Consider the following 27,500-nt stretch of genomic DNA (forward strand, 5'->3'; position numbering starts at 1 on the left):
ACAGAAAAATGCTTTTATATGTGTGCTAGCAGCTATGTCTGTGTGTGTGTGTCTCTGTGTGTGTGTGTGTGTGTGTGTGTGTGTGTGTGTGTGTGTGTGTGTGTGTGTGTGTGTGTGTGTGTGTGTGTGTGTGTGTGCGTGCCAAGGCTTTCCTACTTCTTTACTTTCTGAAGATGAATGGCATTAGGTTGCCGCGAGACCCTGGTCACAATAACGATCTGTTTTTTAATCAACCAGCCTCTGCTATCAATGAAGAATCAGGAGATGATACAGAGCCTTCCAGAGAACCAGGACGCATCCCAAATGGTACCCTATTCCCTATAATAGTGCACTTTTTGTGTTTACATCCTTCTATTTTCAGTTTTGTATCTATCATTTTAAAATGTCAACTGCTGTTCAACTGAATTCTACTCATCTATCATAGATTCTTCTCCACCAGGCTCTCAACCTTCAGTTTCACATCGAAAGTGGTTCCTTTTAAATCTAGGCACCGGCCGGGTCCGAAATCTGCATTTGGAAAGACGGATTTGGAGTAAAACTTGAGTTTACAGCGAGTAACGCACGCGTCAACTGAAGAGTCACCAGAAGCTTAATTGAAAATTCCACCCCAAAACTGTCTTCTGGTATTTGTATCATTAGTCCATCGTTGATATAGTCCCAAAAATGTGTTGCATGTCAGCAATCAAGTTAAGATATATAGTATAACTTTCAAAATACAGAAATACTGACGGTATGCTGCGTTTTGCATCAAATTATGCAAAAAGCAGGATCACACACGATGCATTTCTGTATTTTGAAAGTTCTAGATCTTCAGAACTTAATTGATGACATGTAAAATATTTTGGAACTATATCAACAATGGACTAATGACACAAATACCAGAAGATATTTTGGGGGTGAAGGTGGAGCAGCTAGCCCTCTACAAGATCATCACCCGACTCCATCTTCATCAACCATCTCTCTGACCATCCTTCCTCTGATCAAGCCATGAACTGTCCCTCTCCATCTCTCTGACCATCCTTCCTCTGATCAAGCCATGAACTGTCCCTCTCCATCTCTCTGACCATCCTTCCTCTGATCAAGCCATGAACTGTCCCTCTCCATCTCTCTGACCATCCTTCCTCTGATCAAGCCATGAACTGTCCCTCTCCATCTCTCTGACCATCCTTCCTCTGATCAAGCCATGAACTGTCCCCTCTCCATCTCTCTGACCATCCTTCCTCTGATCAAGCCATGAACTGTCCCTCTCCATCTCTCTGACCATCCTTCCTCTGATCAAGCCATGAACTGTCCCTCTCCATCTCTCTGACCATCCTTCCTCTGATCAAGCCATGAACTGTCCCCTCTCCAATACTTGGCTTCTATTGGTTGACCTAGCCAACTAGGCTACTCATGATGTATTGCTTGTTTGCTGTAGATTTTGATGCAGTTTGATATTATGAAACGAGCTATAGGAATGTAATGAATTATTATTATAATTATACCAAAGATGGTTTATTTAGTTCAGTAGAGCAAAAAGCTCTGACAAAGGTCAAGGGGCAAACACGTAAGCTTCAACAGAAACCTGATACTAGAAATGTGTTTTAAATTCTTTTCTTTCAACTTATCTAATTGTTACCATGTGCCTAGAACAACATAGCTCAGACGTGAAAGTGCATTTTGGATGTTGAAAGCAAAACAAAATACACCAACATTAGATGTACTGGTATCAAATCCAAATGTTTATTACAAACAAGAAAATGAGAAAACAGAAATCCATTTTGGGTTAAAAAAAAAAAGTTCACAAAAAAAAAAAACAGTAGAAAATCAATACATTAATAGCTAATAGCTAAATGAAATACATAAAACGGCTTCTTAATTATGGCCTAAAATGGCCATATGGCGTTTAAGCTGTTTACAATTTTTTTTTTTTTGCGAGGCCAGCCAAAGTCTTACGCCCCTTCGTCCGTGATTGGTCAACGGTAGGGATTCTTCAATAAAGTCTTTGTTGTCATTCAACGAGAGACGACTCACTTTCATGCACATTTTTTCACTGCACATCTTAGTTTGATGTAAAAATTGCGCGACTAAGATCTCCTCGGCAAAAAAACATCAAAATTAATGACAGATTTTAGATTAAATCAAACTATTTTGAGGAAGTTAATACAGGCTACGGCGTCTCAAAATGGCCAAACAATACTATTGCAGTATTATTATAATTTTTCAAGCGAAATTCTTTTAAGGGAGTACACGAACACACTTGTTCGGTTCGCCAGCTGAACTGAAGCATGCTGACGCCTTTAAGCAAGGGGGAGGCCGATGACATCGCAACGTCCCATCAGACCAACTGCTTGAACGCCCTACTCCACAGGGAGTGCGGGAGGGGACTAAGCAGGCACCCCTGAGGGGCCCCTGTGTTGAGGGTCAGCGTGGCGGATGTGTTGTTACCTACCCTTACCACCTGGGGGCGGCCCGTCAGGAAGTCCAGGATCCAGTTGCAGAGGGAGGTGTTTAGTCCCAGGTTCCTTAGCTTATTGATGAGCTTGGAGGGCTCTATGGTTTAGAACACTGAGCTGTAGTCAATGAATAGCATTCTCACGTACGTGTTCCTTTTGTCCAGGTGGGAAAAGGGTAGTGTGGAGTGGAATAGAGAATGCGTCATCTTTGGATCTGTTGGGGCGGAAGGCGAATTGGAGTGGATTCAGGGTATCTGTGATGATGGTGTTGATGTGAGCGATGACAAGCCTTCCATGCCTACAGATGTGAGTGCTACGGGGCGATTTTCATTTAGACAGGGTACCTTGGTGTTCTTGGGCACAGCGACTATGATGGTCTGCTTAAAACATGTTGGTATTACAGACTGAGTCAGGAAGAGGTTGAAAATGTCAGTGAAGACACTTGCCAGCTGGTCAGCGCATGCTCGTAGTACACGTCCTGGTAATACATCTGGCCCTGCGGCATTGTGAATGTTAACCTGTTTATAGGTTTTAATTACATCGGCTACGGATGTAAGCAGGAATCAGGAGGATAGAGTTATCAAATTTGCCAAATGGAGAGAGAGGGAGAGCTTTGTACGCATCTCTGTGTGTGGATAAATCCAGATTTCATGATTTCAGTTTTCCTAAAAATCACCGGCCAATAGGAAGGCCACCTCTGGGTGAACATTTTCTTGTTTGGTTATGGCCCTATACAACTCGTTGAGTGTGGTCTTAGTGCCAGCAGTGGTTCGTGGTGGTAAATAGATAGCTATGGAAAAACATATGTAAAAACTTTGTTAAATAGTATGGTCTACAGCTTATCATAAGTCATTCTAACTTCAGGTGAGCATAACCTCAAAAATTCCTTGACAATAGAAATTGAGCACCTGCTGTTGTTACAAAAAAGAGACACACCGAGCTTCCCAGACGCTGCCGTTCTGTCTTGCCAATGTTTAGAAAATAAAGCTCGATAAATCATTTCCATTTCCTTGTTCAGCCACGACTCGGAGAAACACAGGACATTACGGTTATTCAAATCATGTTGATAGGATAGTCTCGAACGGAGCTCTTCCAATTTATTCTCCTGCGATTTCACTTTCGCCAATAGAATGGAGGGTAGAGGCGGTTTATCCACTCTGCGACGTAGTCTCGTCAGGTATCGCACACGCCGGCCTCTTTAGCACCACCTCCTCCGAGAGTCAGGGATTTGGGCCTGGTCAGGGATCATCAATAAAGTCCTCATCCAAATCGAGTTTAGTGATAGCTGTTCTGATGTCCAGAAGCTCTTTTTTGATCATAGGAAATGATGGTAGAAACATTATTTACAAAAAAAAAAGTTAAGATCAGTGCAAAAAAATCTAAAAATAAATAAATTGTACAATTGGTCAGAAACACGTAAAACGGCAGCTATTCCCTCCAGCGCCATTTTGTGAAAGGTGATTGTTTAGGACAGAAGTAGGGGTATTCGGACCACTGTCACTGTCTTGAGCTCTGCTGCTTGGCTGCCCTCAAGTGGTGCTGTTAATAGTTGTACAGAACCTGTCTCTAAAGGACCACTGTTTGAAATAGGACGCCTCGGATTGAACTGTGAGAAGGTAAGCTTTAGTTAAGGGATTTAGAACAAGGCATACAAACCATTTCACAAGTACATCAAACTGTAATACGGGGGGGACGGGGACTGAGAACGTTTCAAAACACAACCTAGAACAGGGCGTCGTCTTCAACAAAGAACAGGGCGTCGCCTTCAACAAAGAACAGGGCGTGGCCTTCAACAAAGAACAGGGCGTCGCCTTCAACAAAGAACAGGGCGTCGCCTTCAACAAAGAACAGGGCGTCGTCTTCAACAAAGAACAGGGCGTGGCCTTCAACAAAGAACAGGGCGTGGCCTTCAACAAAGAACAGGGCGTGGCCTTCAACAAAGAACAGGGCGTGGCCTTCAACTTAGCTACTTTAGGCATTTCCCTCCCAATTAATTCATACTTATTATGTCAACAACTGTACCGCCAACCCTTCTATAGCAGCTTAGTGTCAACAAGGTAATAAGCTGCAGTTTACTTTCAGAGAGCTAACACACAGAGACAGAGAGACAGAGACAGAGACAGGAGAGAGGAGACAGGAGGAGAGAGAGAGAGAGAGACAGGAGAGAGACAGGAGACAGGAGGAGAGAGAGAGAGACAGGAGACAGGAGAGAGGAGACAGGAGGAGAGAGAGAGAGAGAGAGAGGAGAGAGACAGGAGACAGGAGGAGAGAGAGAGAGACAGGAGAGAGACAGGAGACGAGAGAGAGACAGAGAGAGACAGAGAGACAGAGACAGAGAGAGAGAGAGAGAGAGACAGGAGGAGAGAGAGAGAGAGAGACAGGAGAGAGACAGGAGACAGGAGGAGAGAGAGAGAGACAGGAGACGAGAGAGAGACAGGAGACGAGAGAGAGACAGAGAGAGACAGAGAGAGACAGAGACAGAGAGAGAGAGAGACAGGAGACAGACAGGAGACAGGAGGAGAGAGACAGGAGACAGGAGGAGAGAGAGAGAGACAGGAGACAGAGAGAGACAGGAGACAGAGAGAGACAGGAGACAGAGAGAGAGAGAGAGAGAGAGAGAGAGAGAGAGAGAGACAGGAGACAGACAGGAGACAAGAGGAGAGAGACAGGAGACGGAGAGAGAGAGAGAGAGAGAGAGAGAGAGAGAGAGAGAGAGAGAGAGAGAGAGAGAGGTCTGTTAAGCTGACAAGGACGTTTCCTTTGAGAGAGGAGGTAAAGGCAGCAGTGTAATTCAGCGTAAAAGTCACAGTATTGAATACTAGTACAGCCTTGGTAATGGAGAAAACTAAAATGGGCAAGGTACACAAAGCCAAATCATAAGGGAGTAAAATGTGACTACAGGGATTTTTACAGATATGAACAGTACGGGAAGGGAAAGTACAAGTGTCTAGCTCTAGGAACTAAATCATCGAGCCTCTAGAGGAAGGTGATCATTACTACAGCCCGAAGGTGATCATTACTACAGCCCCTAGAGGAAGGTGATCATTACTACAGCCCCTAGAGGAAGGTGATCATTACTACAGCCCCTAGAGGAAGGTGATCATTACTACAGCCCCTAGAGGAAGGTGATCATTACTACAGCCCCTAGAGGAAGGTGATCATTACTACAGCCCCCAGAGGAAGGTGATCATTACTACAGCCCCTAGAGGAAGGTGATCATTACTACAGCCCGAAGGTGATCATTACTACAGCCCCTAGAGGAAGGTGATCATTACTACAGCCCCCAGAGGAAGGTGATCATTACTACAGCTCCTAGAGGAAGGTGATCATTACTACAGCCCCTAGAGGAAGGTGATCATTACTACAGCAACTAGAGGAAGGTGATCATTACTACAGCCCCTAGAGGAAGGTGATCATTACTACAGCCCCTAGAGGAAGGTGATCATTACTACAGCCCCTAGAGGAAGGTGATCATTACTACAGCCCCTAGAGGAAGGTGATCATTACTACAGCCCCTAGAGGAAGGTGATCATTACTACAGCCCCTAGAGGAAGGTGATCATTACTACAGCCCCTAGAGGAAGGTGATCATTACTACAGCCCCTAGAGGAAGGTGATCATTACTACAGCCCCTAGAGGAAGGTGATCGTTACTACAGCCCCTAGCTCTGACTCCTATCCTGTCATATGACCTGGCTCTGACTCCTATCCTGTCATATGACCTGGCTCTGACTCCTATCCTGTCATATGACCTAGCTCTGACTCCTATCCTGTCATATGACCTGGCTCTGACTCCTATCCTGTCATATGACCTGGCTCCGACTCCTATCCTGTCATATGACCTGGCTCTGACTCCTATCCTGTCATATGACCTGGCTCTGACTCCTATCCTGCCATGTGACCTAGCTCTGACTCCTATCCTGTCATATGACCTAGCTCTGACTCCTATCCTGTCATATGACCTGGCTCTGACTCCTATCCTGTCATATGACCTGGCTCTGACTCCTATCCTGTCATATGACCTGGCTCTGACTCCTATCCTGCCATGTGACCTAGCTCTGACTCCTATCCTGTCATATGACCTAGCTCTGACTCCTATCCTGTCATATGACCTGGCTCTGACTCCTATCCTGTCATATGACCTGGCTCTGACTCCTATCCTGTCATATGACCTGGCTCTGACTCCTATCCTGTCATATCACCTGGCTCCGACTCCTATCCTGTCATATCACCTGGCTCTGACTCCTATCCTGTCATATCACCTGGCTCCGACTCCTATCCTGTCATATCACCTGGCTCCGACTCCTATCCTGTCATATCACCTGGCTCTGACTCCTATCCTGTCATATCACCTAGCTCCGACTCCTATCCTGTCATATCACCTGGCTCTGACTCCTATCCTGTCATATCACCTAGCTCCGACTCCTATCCTGTCATATGACCTGGCTCTGACTCCTATCCTGTCATATCACCTGGCTCCGACTCCTATCCTGTCATATCACCTGGCTCTGACTCCTATCCTGTCATATCACCTGGCTCCGACTCCTATCCTGTCATATCACCTGGCTCCGACTCCTATCCTGTCATATGACCTAGCTCTGACTCCTATCCTGTCATATCACCTGGCTCCGACTCCTATCCTGTCATATCACCTGGCTCCGACTCCTATCCTGTCATATCACCTGGCTCTGACTCCTATCCTGCCATGTGACCTGGCTCTGACTCCTATCCTGCCTAGGTTACAGTACAGTCAGAGAAATACATCTCAGTGTCCCCCAAATGGCACCCTATTCCCTTTATAGTGCACTAGTTTTGACCAGGGCCTATGAGAGAAAATTGTGCCATTTAGGAAGCAAACCTACATAAAATAACAACTGCACTCATTTAATACACTGAGCCTATTCAACCCACTGTGTGTAGGAGTCTAGTAGACAGGCTTGACATTAAGGTTACTCCAATTAGCTAAAAAGTTCCCTTCTTCTAATCTGATAGCGTTTGATTTTCTCCAGTCAACATTATTTAAAAACATCCAGCTCTAGTGGGTGATTCATCCTACTGTGAGGAAAGGATCATAGAATTCATACACGGGCTCCATCCCACACAGTACCCTATTCCCTACATAGTTCACTACTTTCCACCAGGGCTCTGGTTAAAGTAATGCAGGAAATAGGGTGCCATTTGGGATACAAACCAAGTGCTTAGAAAACACAGCCTTGCATTGCAGCAGGTCTTAGTCTCATTTCTGCAATGACATACACATTATGTAGATTAACGTACAGTACATTAGCCAGTCATTGTATAATGTGTTAATTTAACTAATAGATTTTAATTGTTCATGTTTTTAAACACAACATACAGTATGTTTCTTATGAAAATACCTTCCAGCGCGTTATATAACCATGTTTTAATACTATGTTTGGAATGAATATAATCATTAATTACTTGAATTTAACATCTAACATACTGTACAAGGACATATCCAGTAAGGAATTTTCCCTGGAAGACAAACATTCTACATACTCCAGCAGATGAGTAAAAACACAAAAGCTACATCTGGGACAAGCTACATCCGGGACAAGCTACATCCGGGACAAGCTACAAGCTACATCCGGGACAAGCTACATCCGGGACAAGCTACATCCGGGACAAGCCACAAGCTACATCTGGGACAAGCTACATCTGGGACAAGCTACATCCGGGACAAGCTACAAGCTACATCCGGGACAAGCTACATCCGGGACAAGCTACAAGCTACATCCGGGACAAGTTACATCCGGGACAGGCTACATCCGGGACAGGCTACATCCGGGACAGGCTACATCCGGGACAGGCTACATCCGGGATAGAGTTTGTTAATGGTCAGGACATTATTTCTAGGAGCTGAGGTAGCTGAACAGTGCTTGAAGAAGTTGAAAAATATTTAAAAAGTAACTGTGTGGGTGAATAGTACTTGGAGTAGTTATGCACTTTAGTACCTAGGGTATATACCTACCTGGAGTAGTTATACACTTTAGTACCTAGGGTATATACCTACCTGGAGTAGTTATACACTTTAGTACCTAGGGTATATGCCTACCTGGAGTAGTTATACACTTTAGTACCTAGGGTATATACACCTACCTGGAGTAGTTATACACTTTAGTACCTAGGGTATATACACCTACCTGGAGTAGTTATGCACTTTAGTACCTAGGGTATATACACCTACCTGGAGTAGTTATACACTTTAGTACCTAGGGTATATACACCTACCTGGAGTAGTTATACACTTTAGTACCTAGGGTATATACACCTACCTGGAGTAGTTATACACTTTAGTACCTAGGGTATATGCCTACCTGGAGTAGTTATACACTTTAGTACCTAGGGTATATACACCTACCTGGAGTAGTTATACACTTTAGTACCTAGGGTATATGCCTACCTGGAGTAGTTATACACTTTAGTACCTAAGGTATATACCTACCTGGAGTAGTTATACACTTTAGTACCTAGGGTATGGTATATACACCTACCTGGAGTAGTTATACACTTTAGTACCTAGGGTATATACCTACCTGGAGTAGTTATACACTTTAGTACCTAGGGTATATACACCTACCTGGAGTAGTTATACACTTTAGTACCTAGGGTATATACACCTACCTGGAGTAGTTATACACTTTAGTACCTAGGGTATGGCCCTACCTGGAGTAGTTATACACTTTAGTACCTAAGGTATATACCTACCTGGAGTAGTTATACACTTTAGTACCTAGGGTATGGTATATACACCTACCTGGAGTAGTTATACACTTTAGTACCTAGGGTATATACCTACCTGGAGTAGTTATACACTTTAGTACCTAGGGTATATACCTACCTGGAGTAGTTATGCACTTTAGTATCTAGGGTATATACACCTACCTGGAGTAGTTATACACTTTAGTACCTAGGGTATATACCTACCTGGAGTAGTTATACACTTTAGTACCTAGGGTATATTCCTACCTGGAGTAGTTGAAGAGGCGGCTGCCCCAGAGAACATGCTCCCCGCGCGGAGGGGAGTGGAAGAAGCAGGAGTCGGAGCCATCAAAACAGTTCAGCCCATCCTCCGTGTTCTGGGAGGCGTGGCTATGGACCACGTCCAATAGGACGACGATGTCCAGGGAGTGGGCGGTGTCTATGAGCTGCTTCAACTCCTCTGGTGTCCCGTAACGACTGGAGAGAGGGAGAGAGAGAGACAAAGTTGCTTCAATGCCTCTGGTGTCCATTAACAACTGGCGAGAGACAGAGAGAGACAGAGAGAGACCGACAGAGACCGACCGAGACCGACAGAGACAGCCCGAGACCGACAGAGACAGCCCGAGACCGACAGAGACAGCCCGAGACCGACAGAGACAGCCCGAGACCGACAGAGACAGCCCGAGACCGACAGAGACAGCCCGAGACCGACAGAGACCGAGACCGACAGAGACCGAGACCGAGACAGACAGAGACCGAGACAGACAGAGACCGAGACAGACAGACAGAGACCGAGACAGACAGAGACCGACAGAGACCGAGACAGACAGAGACCGACAGAGACCGAGACAGAGAGAGACCGAGACAGAGAGAGACCGAGACAGAGAGAGACCGAGACAGACCGAGACAGAGAGAGACCGAGACAGAGAGAGACCGAGACAGAGAGAGACCGAGACAGAGAGAGACCGAGACAGAGAGAGACCGAGACAGAGAGAGACCGAGACAGAGAGAGACCGACAGAGACCGACAGAGACAGAGAGAGACCGACAGAGACCGAGACAGAGAGAGACCGAGACAGAGACCGACAGAGACCGACAGAGACAGAGAGAGACCGAGAGAGAGAGACCGAGAGAGAGACCCATACAGTTACGCAGAGAGACAGAGACGCACAGAGAGACACATACACGCAGGCGCATGCATACACACACACACATACAGTATATATCAAAAGAGGAGACAATCATACTGAGTCCTTTTGTGCAGAGTAGCAACTATTAGCAGTATCCAAAGCCATCTAAATCTCACATGGAAGGCAGGTGAAATGATGACAGGCATCACAGAACTAGAATGATGTGCTCATACTAAAGATGATTCTGGCTCACTACACAACATGAACACGGTTTGAATACACAAATGAACACGTCTCATTGATCATAAATGAACAGACTAGAGAGACAACAACTACAAAAGACCAAAGAGACTATGACTGCAGAGTCCACAAAGACTGCAGAGATTATGACTAGAGAGTGCAGAGATTATGACTAGAGAGTGCAGAGATTATGACTAGAGAGTGCAGAGATTATGACTAGAGAGTGCAGAGATTATGACTAGAGAGTGCAGAGATTATGACTAGAGAGTGCAGAGATTATGACTAGAGAGTGCAGAGATTACAGTTTGACTAAGAACACCACAGAGAACACAGACTGACTACAGAGACTAGAGATTACAGGGTTTGACCACAGAGAACACAGACACCAGAGACCATAGACACCGTAGACTACGGACGAAAGACACAGATACACAGACCTACACACACACACGTCAGTTTACACTATCATTAGTATCAGTCCCCTACTAAACACTATCATAGTATCAGTCCTGTACTAAACACTATCATAGTATCAGTCCCCTACTAAACACTATCATTAGTATCAGTCCCCTACTAAACACTATCATAGTATCAGTCCGTACTAAACACTATCATAGTATCAGTCCCCTACTAAACACTATCATAGTATCAGTCCCCTACTAAACACTATCATAGTATCAGTCCCCTACTAAACACTACAACACTATCATAGTATCAGTCCCCTACTAAACACTACAACACTATCATAGTAACAGTCCCCTACTAAACACTATCATAGTATCAGTCCCCTACTAAACACTATCATAGTATCAGTCCCCTACTAAACACTATCATAGTATCAGTCCCCTACTAAACACTACAACACTATCATAGTATCAGTCCCCTACTAAACACTATCATAGTATCAGTCCCCTACTAAACACTACAACACTATCATAGTAACAGTCCCCTACTAAACACTATCATAGTATCAGTCCCATACTAAACACTATCATAGTATCAGTCCCCTACTAAACACTACAACACTATCATAGTATCAGTCCCCTACTAAACACTATCATAGTATCAGTCCCCTACTAAACACTACAACACTATCATAGTATCAGTCCCCTACTAAACACTATCATAGTATCAGTCCCCTACTAAACACTATCATAGTATCAGTCCCCTACTAAACACTACAACACTATCATAGTATCAGTCCCCTACTAAACACTACAACACTATCATAGTATCAGTCCCCTACTAAACACTATCATAGTATCAGTCCCCTACTAAACACTACAACACTATCATAGTATCAGTCCCCTACTAAACACTATCATAGTATCAGTCCCCTACTAAACACTATCATAGTATCAGTCCCCTACTAAACACTATCATTAGTATCAGTCCCCTACTAAACACTATCATAGTATCAGTCCCATACTAAACACTATCATAGTATCAGTCCCCTACTAAACACTATCATAGTATCAGTCCCCTACTAAACACTACAACACTATCATAGTATCAGTCCCCTACTAAACACTATCATAGTATCAGTCCCCTACTAAACACTACAACACTATCATAGTATCAGTCCCCTACTAAACACTATCATAGTATCAGTCCCCTACTAAACACTATCATAGTATCAGTCCCCTACTAAACACTATCATAGTATCAGTCCCCTACTAAACACTACAACACTATCATAGTATCAGTCCCCTACTAAACACTATCATAGTATCAGTCCCCTACTAAACACAACAACACTATCATAGTATCAGTCCCCTACTAAACACTATCATAGTATCAGTCCCCTACTAAACACTACAACACTATCATAGTATCAGTCCCCTACTAAACACTACAACACTATCATAGTAACAGTCCCCTACTAAACACTATCATAGTATCAGTCCCCTACTAAACACTATCATAGTATCAGTCCCCTACTAAACACTATCATAGTATCAGTCCCCTACTAAACACTACAACACTATCATAGTATCAGTCCCCTACTAAACACTATCATAGTATCAGTCCCCTACTAAACACAACACTATCATAGTATCAGTCCCCTACTAAACACTATCATAGTATCAGTCCCCTACTAAACACAACACTATCATAGTATCAGTCCCCTACTAAACACTATCATAGTATCAGTCCCCTACTAAACACTACAACACTATCATAGTATCAGTCCCCTACTAAACACTATCATAGTATCAGTCCCCTACTAAACACTACAACACTATCATAGTATCAGTCCCCTACTAAACACTATCATAGTATCAGTCCCCTACTAAACACTATCATAGTATCAGTCCCCTACTAAACACTACAACACTATCATAGTATCAGTCCCCTACTAAACACTACAACACTATCATAGTATCTGTCGGTATTAAATAAAATGTTGTGGTCCCGCCCGCTTTCAGGTAAAACAACCACTGGTTAATTTGGTTGCCCAATTGACTCACAGCGATCTTTTTAATGTTGGCAGATTGTTTTAGTCAATTACAAAACTACATTCAAGAAAAGTACAACAGATTACTTTTCAACATTGTCTCGGCTTGGGTTCAGGAACACAGCCCGATCTGGCCTGGCCGGGCCTGGGCTTGTTTTCAGGAACACAGCCCGATCTGGCCTGGCCGGGCCTGGGCTTGGGTTCAGGAACACAGCCCGATCTGGCCTGGCCGGGCCTGGGCTTAGGTTCAGGAACACAGCCCGATCTGGCCTGGCCGGGCCTGGGCTTGGGTTCAGGAACACAGCCCGATCTGGCCTGGCCGGGCCTGGGCTTGGGTTCAGGAACACAGACTGGGATTTCAAATGTCTACAGAGAATCAATCACGGCTGGAATTACTTTGTATGCATGACACTACAGGCTTATATGCTCCTCCGAGGATTGGAGAGGAGGAGAGGAGGATAGAAGGATAGGTAGGGTAAGGTGTGTGTGGGGGGGGACTACTGGAATGAAGCACATCAATACATGTTCTGACTCATTCAGTTTTTATCTGCATCCTCCTCCCCCAGGATGAACAGCTCCAATAGTGTGTGTGTGTGTGTGTGTGTGTGTGTGTGTGTGTGTGTGTGTGCTTATACAGAGATTATTCTTAATGATGAACCACCCTCACTGTTTTGTTGTTATGAACAAATGGTGTGTGTGTGTGTGTGTGTGTGTGTGTGTGTGTGTGTGTGTGTGTGTGTGTGTGTGTGTGTGTGTGTGTGTAACTATTCTTCTGAAGTCCCCACAAGAATAGTAAAACAAACAAAAAGTTGACCAATGGGACATTTTGTTAGTCCCCACGAGGTCTATGCTTTGTCTAGGGGGTTTAGGGTTAAGATTAGAATTAGTGTTAGAATTACTTTAAAGGGTTAGGAGCTAGGATTAGGTTTAAGCGCTATGGTTAGGAGCTAGGATTAGGTTTAAGAGCTAGGGTTAGGAGCTAGGATTTGGTTTAATCCTAGGGTTAGGAGCTAGGATTAGGTTTAAGAGCTAGGGTTAGGAGCTAGGATTAGGTTTAAGAGCTAGAATTAGGAGCTAGGATTTGGTTTAAGAGCTAGGGTTAGGAGCTAGGGTTAGGAAATAGGGTTAGGTTTAGGGTAAGGGTATGAGTACGGAATAGGGTTAGGGAAAATAGGATTTTGAATGGGACTGAATTGTGTGTCCCCACAAGGTTAGCTGTAAAAGACTCGGGTGTGTGTGTGTGTGTGTGTGTGTGTGTGTGTGTGTGTGTGTGTGTGTGTGTGTGTGTGTAGCACCTCACTATCCATCCAAGGTTTAATCTGTGTCTGGGAAACCAGCCCGGTGACCCCTGGTATACACACGAAATATCAAACTAGTCTACATGATGTCACTTAGCTCTGCTGTAGCGACAAACTCAGAACTATGTTAATAAAACAGAATTATGTACCTGGATGCAGCAAAGAAGCTTGTGACTTGATAACCGAAGCTGGCATAGTATGCATGCTCCATGACAGCCATCAGCTGAATACAGTTGTACCCTGAAAAGGAAATCAACCAATTATTAGATCAAATCAATGAAAGACAGAAAACAGAGAAAATGATTTGAACAAATGTGAGACAAACATTAGAACAGGTTTCAATCCAATCGTTTTTTTTGTGAGTAAAGTACATGTTTGGATATATATATATATATATATATGTCGTCACGACAGGCCTGATGGAAACAGCAAATTTGGCGGTAAACTTTACACTAGACAGGGTGGGATCTTTTTGTGTTGCGAAAATGAATTATGTGAGAAATGGAGGTGGAAACGCCTCTATGCGCGATTATTGACATAATAACCATCATATCGAAGTAAACGGAGTTTAGCAATATGTTGTGTGGTAATCTCACTATGACTCAGGAAAGCATGCAGTTTATTAGGCTACAGATTAAATCATTTCACAGGGTGGTGAATGTGGACTTGATCTTGATGCTCCTTTACAATAAATATTGTGGTTCATATTCTGGTGACATGACGATCGATGCTTGGCTGCCGTTTGACAAATAAAAATAAATCTTTGTCCATAATAATCTCTGCACTGTATCTGCAAGCTAGAGCACACATGCCAAGACCAGAGTGGGCACATTCGCTATATAACGTAAAACATTTTAGAGTTGAAAATGCGATGGAAACCCATTTAACTTGGATTTCCTTTTATTTTCTCCATTTCTTATTCGGTACAATGTTCTTTCTCATGTTAGATCTGAGAACGGTTGTTAGAATCTGTAGGTGTGCAAACCTATAGTGTGTTATTCAGTGGTAAACACACAATTATTCTCCAGCATTAATTTCTGATGTCCTTGCTATTGACGGTATTAGTGATGACCAAAATGGACATTTCTCAGACAAATCTAAGGTAAGTTTGTGTTCCTCAAGGCTCTGTTCTAAGACCACTACCATTCTCATTACATACGTACATGATATATATATACACACACATACACACACACACACACATACATACACACATACATACATACACACACACACACACATACATACATACACACACACATACATACATACATACACACACACACACACAGTCGAAGTCGGAAGTTTACATACACCTTGGCCAAATACATTTAAACTCAGTTTTCCACAATTCCTGACATTTAATCCTAGTAAAATTCCCTGTTTTGGGTTAGTTAGGATCACCACTTTATTTTATGAATGTGAAATGTCAGAATAATAGTAGAGAGAATGATTTATTTCAGCTATTATTTCTTTCATCATATTCCCAGTGGGTCAGAAGTTTACATACACTCAATTAGTATTTGGAAGCATTGCCTTTAACTTCATTAGTGTAGGGCACACTATTTTCACCTCCGGATGAAAAGCGTGCCCAAAGTAAACTGCCTGTTACTCAGGCCCAGAAGCTAGGATATGCATATAGATAGAAAACACTCTAAAGTTTCTAAAACTGTTAAAATAATGTCTGTGAGTATAACAGAACTGATATGGCAGGCGAAAACCTGAGAAAAATCCATCTAGGAAGTGGGATTTTCTTTATGTTTGTAGTTTTCCATTGACTTAGGACTGGCCTTCCTATGGCTTCCACTAGATGTCAACAGTCTTTAGAAATTGTTTCAGGCTTGTATTCTGAAAAATGAGGGAGTAAGACCACTCTGAATGAGTGGAGACTGCAGTGTCCCAGAGGTTTTTTCATGCGCACGACCGAGAACGCACCCCCTAAAGGTTAAATTGTTTAACTTGGGTCAAACGTTTCGGGTAGCCTTCCACAAGCTTCCCACAATAAGTTGGGTGAATTTTGGCCCATTCCTCCTGACAGAGCTGGTGTAACTGAGTCATGTTTGTAGGCCTCCTGGTTCGCACACACGCTTTTTCAGTTCCGTCCACACATTTTCTATAGGATTGAGGTGAGGGGTTTGTGATGGCCACTCCAATACCTTGACTTTGTTGTCCTTAAGCCATTTTGCCACAACTTTGGAAGTATGCTTGGTGTCATTGTCCATTTGGAAGACCCATTTGCGACCATGCTTTAACTTCCTGACTGATTTCCTCCCTCATGATGCCATGTATTTTGTGAAGTGCACCAGTCCCTCCTGCAGCAAAGCACCCCCACAACATGATGCTGCCACCCCCGTGCTTCACGGTTGGGATGCTCCCAAGGATGAACCAGACTTGTGGGGGTCTACAAATTCTTGCTGATTTCTTTTGATTTTCCCATGATGTCAAGCAAAGAGGCACTGAGTTTGAAGGTAGGACTTGAAATACATCCACAGGTACACCTCCAATTGACTCAAATGATGTCAATTAGCCTATCAGAAGCTTCTAAAGACATGACATGATTTTCTGTAATTTTCCAAGCTGTATAAAGGCACAGTCAACTTAGTGTGTGTAAACATCTAACCCACTGGAATTGTGATACAGTGAATTATAAGTGAAATAATCTGGTCTGTAAACAATTGTTGGAAAAATTACTTGTGTCATGCACAAAGTAGATGTCCTAACCGACTTGCTAAAACTATAGTTTGTTAACAAGAAATTTGTGGAGTGGTTGAAAAACGACTTTTAATGACTCCAACCTAAGTGTATGTAAACTTCTGACTTCAACTGTATATATAAAATATTATTATTTACAACATTTCATCACCTGCTGTAACTTTGGCCACATGGGCAGAATCCTACATGGCATCCTATTCCCTATATAGTGCACTACTTTTGACCACGACCCATTGCACTATAGAAATCGCATTTGGGACACACACACACTTTGATGTTATTCTTGATAGCACAACAAGTGTCACCTCTGCCAGCATCCGTCATCCTCATGTTTATTTTCCAAATATCAGGCTTGACAAGTGCGCTCCCACAAATATTTGATTAAATGTGAGACACTGGTCTTTGTGGTTGACACTTTCCTCCAGGTGGCCATGGGGAAACACCAATCTCAGGTGCTCCAGACAAGCTGTGGCCATGGGGAAACACCAATCTCAGGTGCTCCAGACAAGCTGTGGCCATGGGGAAACACCAATCTCAGGTGCTCCAGACAAGCTGTGGCCATGGGGAAACACCAATCTCAGGTGCTCCAGACAAGCTGTGGCCATGGGGAAACACCAATCTCAGGTGCTCCAGACAAGCTGTGGCCATGGGGAAACACCAATCTCAGGTGCTCCAGACAAGCTGTGGCCATGGGGAAACACCAATCTCAGGTGCTCCAGACAAGCTGTGGCCATGGGGAAACACCAATCTCAGGTGCTCCAGACAAGCTGTGGCCATGGGGAAACACCAATCTCAGGTGCTCCAGACAAGCTGTGGCCATGGGGAAACACCAATCTCAGGTGCTCCAGACAAGCTGTGGCCATGGGGAAACACCAATCTCAGGTGCTCCAGACAAGCGTGGCCATGGGGAAACACCAATCTCAGGTGCTCCAGACAAGCTGTGGCCATGGGGAAACACCAATCTCAGGTGCTCCAGACAAGCTGTGGCCATGGGGAAACACCAATCTCAGGTGCTCCAGACAAGCTGTGGCCATGGGGAAACACCAATCTCAGGTGCTCCAGACAAGCTGTGGCCATGGGGAAACACCAATCTCAGGTGCTCCAGACAAGCTGTGGCCATGGGGAAACACCAACCTCAGGTGCTCCAGACAAGCTGTGGCCATGGGGAAACACCAATCTCACTGGAGCAGCTCTGACAGGCCTTTTAACAGTAGGCTGTTTCTCCACAGGAAGGCTCTGTGCTTGTTATTGTTGTTTTGAGATAGAGCTAGATAAATAAATAACTCTGTCTCGGATTCTTTCAGACGAGAGAAAAACATTGGCTTCTGACGAGGTGTGACAGAACGGAGGGGTGAGAAGAAGTTTCCTTTTCAGTCGCTCTCTCTCTCTGGAAATGAGCTGAAGCAGGGGATGGGTGGGGGGAAAATCGGTGAGCCAGCTGTGGAGACAGACAGATGTCAGTCTCTGGAAACGAGGACAGTAACATTTCTCCTCGTATAAAAAAAAAAAAAGAGAATCGAACTGTACAGATTCCTTGAAATGCTGCAGGTTGGTTCTTTGTCAGATCGACTACGTCCCAAATGACACCCTATTACCTACGTAGTGCACTTCTTTCGACCACTACTTCCATTGGCCTTGATCAAAAGTAGTGCACTACATAGAGGATAGGGTGCAATTTGGAACGCAAAGCGTGAATTTGCATCGGCAGAAAGAGTGCTTCGCTGCTCTCCCATTCCAAAAGGAAAGACAAGAAACGTTAAGCCGAGGAAGAGACGTCGTTCCTATCAGAGGCACACCACGGCTGTAGCAGCAATATCTGCCCCCTTTAATACTGGCAATAGTGCAGATCCTACTTGAAATGCAGAAGAATTACAGTAAGGGTAGCGTCCCAAAATGTCACCTTCTTCCCTACATAGAGCCCTATGGGATTGTCAATGGGCTCTGGTCAGAGATGAATGCACATATATAGGGACTAGAGTGCTGATTGGGATGAAGCCTTTAAAGTTCTGTAGGACACACCTCTGGGACACAGAGAAGGAGCTCAGTGAACACTTCTTTATTCACTTGGTTTTAAATAACACTGCCAGTAGTACTCCAGAGAGCGAGAGAGGCAACCATCACATTACAATAGAAGTAATGTGGGAGAAATCACTACGACCTCAAGTAGAGAAACTATAATAGTATAGGACTCTCCCTTCAGTGTTTACTTTTCTTCTAATAAAACATCAAGAATCTCCAGCAGGATTTTTAGTACATCTGTGATTTGATGTATCCAGGTGTGGTGTGTGTGTGTGTGTGTGTGTGTGTGTGTGTGTGTGTGTATATAGTTAGATACGCAGGACACAGGGGGAATCAGAGACTGGTGTTAATAGTGATGAATGGTTCAGAGGAACATCAGACGGAAGCAGACAGACAGCCAGCTGAGTCCAGACCCGTGTCCCAAACGGAACCCCATTCTCCCTTTGTAGTGCACTACCTTTGACCGGGGCACATAGGACTCTGGTCAAACATAATGAACAATATAGGGAATAGGTTGTCGTTTGGGACACTGGTCTGAGCACGGCAACCCCCTCCATCCCCCTTTTCTGTTCAGTGGTAATGGCCACTTCACGTGTCTGGATGGATCTGGCTGAAGACTGCAAACAGGATGTTGACTTGCAGAGGTGGCTTTGTTCCGCAGCAAACTGACAGTCTGGCTAGGGTTCCCATACACGCAAATCAAAGTTTATTGATCTCGTACACAGATTTGCAGATGTTATCGCAGGTGCAGCAAAATGATATATATATATATATTTTTTTCCAACAGTGCAGTAATACCTAGCAATAACAAATACACACACACGTAATCCAGAAAAACCTAAACGAGCAATGACATTGTTATTGCTAGGTATTACTGCACTGTTGGAACAACACACACACACACACACACACACACACACACACACACACACACACACACACACACACACACACACATAGATAGGAGGGTCTAATTGGGCCAATCTGAAAACTGGCCATCCTGCCTCCTGAGGTTGAAGAGGCTGTGTTGTGCCTTTTTTCACCATGCTGTCTGTGCGAAGGGACCATTTCTGGTCGTCAGTGATGGTGCACGCCGAGGAACTTGACCCTCTCCACCACAGCTCCGTCTATGTGGATGGGGCACGCGTTCGCTGCTGTCTCCTGTAGTCCATGATCAGCTCCTTTGTTTTGTTGATGTTGAGGGAGAGGTTGTTTTCCTGACACCACTCCGCAAGGGCCCTCACCTCCTCCCTGTAGGCTGTCTCATCTTTGTTGGCAATCAGGTCTACTACCGTTGTGTCGTCAGCAAACTTGATTGAATTGGAGAAGTGCGTGGGCACGCAGTCATGGGTCAACAGGGAGTACAGGAAGGGGCTGAGCACGCACCCTTGCGGGACCCCTGTGTTGAGGATCAGTGTGGCAGAAGTGTTGTTCCTTACCTTAACTACTTGGGATCGGCCCGTCAGGAAGTCCAGGACCCAATTATACAAGGAGGGGTTCAGAACCAGGGCCATGAGCTTAGTGATGAGCTTGAAGAGCACTATGGTGTTGAAGACTGTGTTGTAGTCAATGAACAGCATTCGTACGTAGGTATCTCTTGTCCAGGTAGGATAGGGCAGTGTTCAGTGCAATGGCGATTGCATCATCTGTGGATCTATTGGGGCGGTAAGCAAGTTGTAGTGGGTCTAGGGTGTCGGGTAAGGTGGAGCTGATATGATCGTTAACTAGCCTCACAAAGCACTTCATGATGACAGAATTCAGTGCTACGGGGCGATAGTCATTTAGTTACCGTCACTTTCTTGGGTACAGGAACAATGGTGGACCTCTTGAAGCAAGTGTGGACAAGACTGGGATATGGAGAGTTTGAATATGTCCATAAACACTCCAGCCAGCTGGTCTGCACATGCTCTGAGGACGTGGCTTGGGATGCCGTCTGGGCCGGCAGTCTGCCTTAAAATGACGTACTCACGTTGGCCACAGAACGAGAGCACACAGTCCTCATGAACAGCAGGGGCCCACGTCGGCGGCTCAATGTTGTTTTCCTCAAAGCATGCAAAGGTGTTTAGCTCATCCCGGAGCGAGGCGTCGTTGGGCTTTTCCTTTATAAATCAGTGATTGTCTGGAGTTTCTGCCACATATGTCTCGTTTATGAGCTGTTGAATTGTGACTACACTTTGTCCCTGTACTGTTGTTTTGCCTCTTGATTGCCTTACGGAGGTCATAGCTGGTCTGATTGTGCATGTCCATGTTCCCAGTCACCTTGCCAAGGTAAAATGCATTTTTTCACACTTTCATTTTGACGCGAATGCTGCCATCTATCCACGGTTTAAGTTCTAATCGTCACAGTGGGAATAACATATTCTACTTCTTGATGAATGCAGTCACTGAGTCACTATATACACATCAATACTATTCTCAGATGTGACCCGGAAACATTTCTCCGTTTGCGTGATCAAAACCATCTTGAAGCATAGATTCTTATTAGTCAGACATTATTGTTGAACAGTCCCTACCAAGGGAGCTTTTATAGCTTTCTGCCTATAGGTGGAACGAAGGATGAGGGAAGGCATTGTAGCTGTCCTGGAAGGGAGTTAGCAACGATCCAGCGTCCGTGTTGCACTGAAGATACGTTCCAGTAGTGTTTTTCTCAGATTTCCTAGCTACAATAATGCAGTCGGCATGTGATGTTGAGGTATTCCAGATCGGGGGGAAAAAAAGAAAACAAGTATTGAGTTCCTGTGCCTTACTACAATCACACCATGAGTTGTTAATCACAACGTTTGTTCTTCCTGTCCAATGGACGGGGAGAATATATCCGGAGAGAGCCATAATTCCACAAAACAGTATGTATGTTACAGACCCTGATATCACTCTGGAAGGAGATCCTCGCCCTGAGCTCGTCTACTTTATAGAGTCCAGGGACTGAACGTTATACTCAGAAGTAGTGGATGGTATGCACGCCGCCTGACACTGACTAGGGCCCTACTCCTTCTACCGCTTCTCCAGGGTCAGCATTTTGGTGCAGCCCAGGGCATTTTGGGTAAATAGAGCAGCAAGATCAAACAAAGGATCCAGGTTAGGTATGTCGAATTACTGCTTGAATGTCTGGTGAGTGACCGCCGATCTAATATCCAGAAGTTATTTCTGGTTGTAGGTAATAATACAAGAAATAACGTTAAAAAAAAATAATAATAATTCTGCAAAGTTGGCTAGGAGCTAGAAGCAGGGTAACCGTGTCTGTCGGCGCCATCTTGTCGCACACACACACACACACACACACACACACACACACACACACACACACACACACACACACACACACACACACACACACACACACACACACACACACACACACACACACACACACGGCTGGGTCTGAAGAGGCCCTTGAACAGCGCTGGCTCGTGTTTGGGACAGACAGACAGTAGCACAGCAGGTCACCAGGCAGGGTCAAGGACCACTGCTGCTCTGATGGAGGAGCATAATGACAGAGAATGACCTCTACTCCCCTCCCCTTTCCCCTCTCCACTCTCCCTCTGCGACCCTCGCTTCTCTCCCTCGTCATCCACACTTTCCCTTTCCCTACTCCCCGTTCCTCATCTGTTGAGTTTCTAAACTTTAAAACAGAGTCTAGTCTTGTTAGGAGTCTACACAGTCTTTCAAAGCTTACATCTGTGTACTTTATAACAGTCTCTTGGATGGTAGAAGACAAATGAGATGTTGCTCTGTTCAGGACTGACCATCCCCTTCACAGCCCTAGTACTACACACTACTAGATGAAAGAGAAACAGTGCGATGTTTTAGTACTTTCGTGTTTATCAGACCTGTAGCAGACAACAAAACACCAGCTCAACGATTTGCTGTAGCTAAAGGCTGGAAGCAGAGGAAGAAAATGCATGTGTTCGGACAGGACGGGTGCGTCCCAAATGACATGCTATTCCCTATATAGTGTACTTCTTTTGGACAGGGCCCATAGGGATAGAGTCTAGTGCACTATATATGGGATAGTCTGTCATTTGGGACACAGACAAAATATATTATAACCATAGAAATATAATTGTTAGAACGGGTTTCCCATTGAAGTCAACGGTTCTGTGATGATGGGTAGCTATAGGGAATACTTATTCTATTTATTTGATTATAGCCTTGGTTCAGATGCCTGTGGTAAACTAAGCTAGCGCTAAAATCTGTTGTTCAGGTCTAGATAGCTCTGTGATCTGTTTCCTAGGTTTAGATAGCTGAGATCTGTTGCCTAGTTCTAGGTAGATCTGATGCCCAGGTACGGTAGCTCTGTAATCTGTGATCTCTTACCCAAGTCTTTTATTCGAGGCAGGACATTGATTGTGAAGTTGGTGTAGGAGGCGACTTCAGGAAGAGGCGAGGCGATGCCCACGTGGGACTCGTAGATCCGTAAACTCTGAGGCTTCTTGGGGCGAGGGTGGATGTGCTGGAGGGGAGGAGAAGAAACACAATGAAGAACGATGAAATAAACAGCATGGGAAACTAGATTGGTTAACATGCTCCGATCAGTCTGGTTATCCAACCAGACAACAACGTATCCCTGGGTTAGCTATTTTAAACAATAACAAAGTTACTACCCCACAACTGTTTTGGTAAAAAGCTGAAGGAGGGGGCTAGAGAAATATGACCACTAAAATTCATAGACAGAGCTAATGGATACAAGGACTGATAGAACATGTTATTGGTCACATACACATGGTTAGCAGGTGTTATTGTGAGTGTAGTGAAATGCTTCTAGATCTGACAGTGCAGCAGTATCTAACAGGTAATATCTAACAACTCCACAACAAAACCTAATTTCTAACAATTTCCACAACAAAACCTAATACACACAATCTAGTAAAGGAATGGGATGAGAATATATAAATATATGGATGAGCAGTGACAGAGCGGCTAAGATGCAATAGACAGTATAGAATAGATAGTGAAGGATACAGTGGCCAGTGATATCAAGTCTGTAGGTAGGCAGCCACCTCTCTGTGCTAGCGATGGCTGTTTACCAATCATGGCCTTGAGATAGAAGCCGTTTTTCAATCTCTCTGTCCCAGCTTTGATGCACCTGTACAGACCTCACCACCCTCTGGAGAGCCCTGTGGTTATGGGCGGTGCAGTTGCCGTACCAGGCGGTGATACAGCCTGACAGGAAGCTCTCAATTGTGCACCGGTAAAAGTTTGTGAGTGTTTTCAGTGACAAGCCAACAGACTCCTGGAGGTTGAAGAGGAGCTGATGCACCCTCTTCACCACACTGTCTGTGTGTGTGGACCATTTCAATTTGTCCATGATATGTACACCGAGGAGCTTAAAACTTTCCACCTTCTCCACTACTGTCCCGTCGATGTGAATAGGGGTACTCCCTTTGCTGTTTCCTGAAGTCCACCATCTCTTTTGTTTTGCTGACGTTGAGTGAGAGGTCTCGTCGTTGGTAATCAAGCCTACACTACTACCACTGTAGTGTCGTCTACAAACTTGATGATTGAGTTGGAGGCGCGCATGGCCACGCAGTCGTGGGTGAACAGGGAGTACAGGAGAGGACTGAGAATGCACCGTGTGGGCCACAGTGTTGAAGATCAGTGGAGTGGAGATGTTTCCTACCTTCACCACCTGGGGGCGACCCGTCAGGAAGTCCAGGACCCAGTTGCACCGGGGCAGGGTCATTAAGGGTCAAGCTTAATGAGGAGTTTGGACTGTACTATGTTGTTGAATGCTGAGCTGTAGTCAATGAACAGTATTCTCACATAGGTATTCCTCTTGTCCAGATGGGATAGGGCAGTGTGCAGTGTGATGGCGATGCATCGTCTGTGGACCTATTGGGGCGGTAAGCATATTGAAGTGGGTCTAGGGTATCAGGTAGGGTGGAGGTGATATGATCCTTGACTAGTCTCTCAAAGCACTTCATGATGACAGAAGTGAGTGCTACAGGGCAGTTGTCATTTAGATCAGTTACCTTAGCTTTCTTGGGAACAGGAACAACGGTGGCTATCTTGAAGCATGTGGGGACAGCAGACTGGGATAGGGAGTGATTGAATATGTCCATAAACACACAAACAGGTGGTCTGCGCATGCTCTGAGGACGCGGCTAGGGATGTCGTCTGGGCCGGCATGCTTGCGAGGGTTAAGACGTTTAAATGTTTTACTCACGTTGGCCAAGGAGAAGGAGAGCCCACAGGCTTTGGTAGCGGACCGTGTCGGTGGCACTGTATTGTCCTCAAAGCGCGCAAAGAAGTTGTTTAATTTGTCTGGGAACAAAGAAGTTGTTTAATTTGTCTGGGAACAAGAAGTCGATGTCTGCGACCGAGCTGGTTTTCTTTTTGTAATCCGTGATTGTCTGTAGACCCTGCCACATACATCTCGTGTTTGAGCCGCTGAATTGTGACTACACTTTGCCTCTATACTGATGCTTTGCTTGTTTGATTGCCTTATGGAGGGAATAACTACCCTGTTTGTATTTGGCCATGTTTCCAGTCACCTTGCCATGATTAAATGCGGTGGTACGTGCTTTCAGTTTTGTGGGTACAACATCTCCTATACACTTCCTTATAAACTCGCTCACCGAGTCAGCGTATACGTCAATGTTATTGTCTGAGGCTACCCGGAACATATCCCAGTCCACGTGATCGAAGCAATCTTGACGCGTGGAATCAGATTGGTCAGACCAGCGTTGGATAGACCTAAGCACAGACGCTTCCTGTTTTAGTTTCTGCCTATAGGAGGGGAGCAACAAGATGGAGTCATGGTCAGATTTGCCAATAGGAGGGCGGGGAGGGCCTTGTATGCATTGCGGAAGTAAAGTACTGCAATCAATATGGTGATAGAATTTAGATAGCCTTGTTCTCAAATTAGCTTTGTTAAAAATCCCCAGCTACAATAAATGCAGCCAGAGTTCCTTGATGGCCATCTTGGTATCCGCTTGTGGGGGGGTATACACGGCTGTGACAATAACCGAGGAGAGTTCTCTTGGGAGATAATACGGTCAGCATTTGATTGTGAGGAATTCTAGGTCTTGAGGTCGAGGTATTGTATGTTGTTACAATTACACCATGAGTCGTTAATCATAAAACATTCCACCCCGCCCTTCTTCTTACCAGAAAGATGTTTGTTCCAGTCGGCGCGATGCACTGAAAATCCCATTGGCTGTACAGACTAGAGGTCGACCGATTAATCAGAATGGCCGATTAATTAGGGCCGATTTCAAGTTTTCATAACAATAGGAAATCGGTATTTTTGGACGCCGATTTGGGCGATTTTTTTTTGAATTATTTATTTTTGGACCTATATTAAAACTAGGCAAGTCAGTTAAGAACACATTCTTATTTTCAATGATGGCCTAGGAAAGGGGGGTTAACTGCCTTGTTCAGGGGCAGAACGACAGATTTTTACCTTGTCAGCTCAGGGATTCAATCTCGCAACCTTACGGTTAACTAGTCCAACGCTCTAACCACCTGCTTTACATTGCACTCCACGAGGTTACGCGAATGCAGTAAGAAGCCAAGGTAAGTTGCTAGCTAGCATTAAACTTATCTTATAATAATCAATCAATCATAATCACTAGTTAACTACACATGGTTGATGATATTACTAGTTTATCTAGCCTGTCCTGCGTTGCATATAATCGCTTAGGTACACGTTGCTCCAACCATAAACATCAATGCCCTTCTTAAAATCAATACACAAGTATATATTTTTAAACCTGCATATTTAGTTAATATTGCCTGCTAACATGAATTTCTTTTAACTAGGGAAAGTGTGTCACTTCTCTTGCAAACAGAGTCAGGGTATATGCAGCAGTTTGGGCCGCCTGGCTCGTTGCGAACTGTGAAGACTACTTCTTACTAACAAAGACAGCCGACTTCGCCAAACAGGGATGATTTAACAAAAGCGCATTTGCGAAAAAAGCACAATCGTTGCACGACTGTACCGAACCATAAACATCAATGACTTTCTTAAAATCAATACACAGAAGTATATATTTTTCAACCTGCATATTTAGCTAAAAGAAATCCAGGTTAGCAGGCAATATTATCCAGGTGAAATTGTGTCATTTTGCGTTCATTGCACGCAGTCAGGGTATATGCAACAGTTTGGGCCGACTGGCTCGTTGCGAACTAATTTGCCAGAATTTTACGTAATTATGACATAACACTGAAGGTTGTGCAATGTAACAGGAATAACGTTTTGTTTTCGAGATGATAGTTTCCGGATTCGACCATATTAATGACCTAAGGCTCGTGTTTCTGTGTGTTATTATGTTATAATTAAGTGTATGATTTGATAGAGCAGGCTGATTGAGCGGTGGTAGGCAGCAGCAGACTCGTAAACGTTCATTCAAAATAGCACTTTCGTGCGTTTTGCCAGCAGTCCTTCGCAATGCATTGCGCTGTTTATGACTTCAAGCCTATCAACCCCCGAGATTAGGCTGGTGTAACCGATGTGAAATGGTTAGCTAGTTAGCCGGGTGCGCGCTAA

General features: G+C 44.5%; 1 protein-coding gene across 1 annotated transcript in view; it reads right to left on the reverse strand.

The window, feature by feature from the left end:
- The window catches only part of gbe1b (glucan (1,4-alpha-), branching enzyme 1b), a 318,001-nt gene that overhangs the window by 185,808 nt on the left and 104,693 nt on the right, over positions 1–27,500 (reverse strand). Inside the window, exons 5-7 of the mRNA XM_045704110.1 lie at positions 23,327–23,462; positions 14,431–14,521; positions 9,424–9,633 (exon numbers count right to left, since the gene is read on the reverse strand). Coding sequence (XP_045560066.1) covers positions 9,424–9,633; positions 14,431–14,521; positions 23,327–23,462 — 437 coding nt within the window. The remainder of the gene's footprint in view (positions 1–9,423; positions 9,634–14,430; positions 14,522–23,326; positions 23,463–27,500) is intronic.

The sequence above is a fragment of the Salmo salar genome, chromosome ssa20, assembly GCF_905237065.1.
Source record: "Salmo salar chromosome ssa20, Ssal_v3.1, whole genome shotgun sequence".
Lineage (NCBI taxonomy): Eukaryota > Metazoa > Chordata > Actinopteri > Salmoniformes > Salmonidae > Salmo > Salmo salar.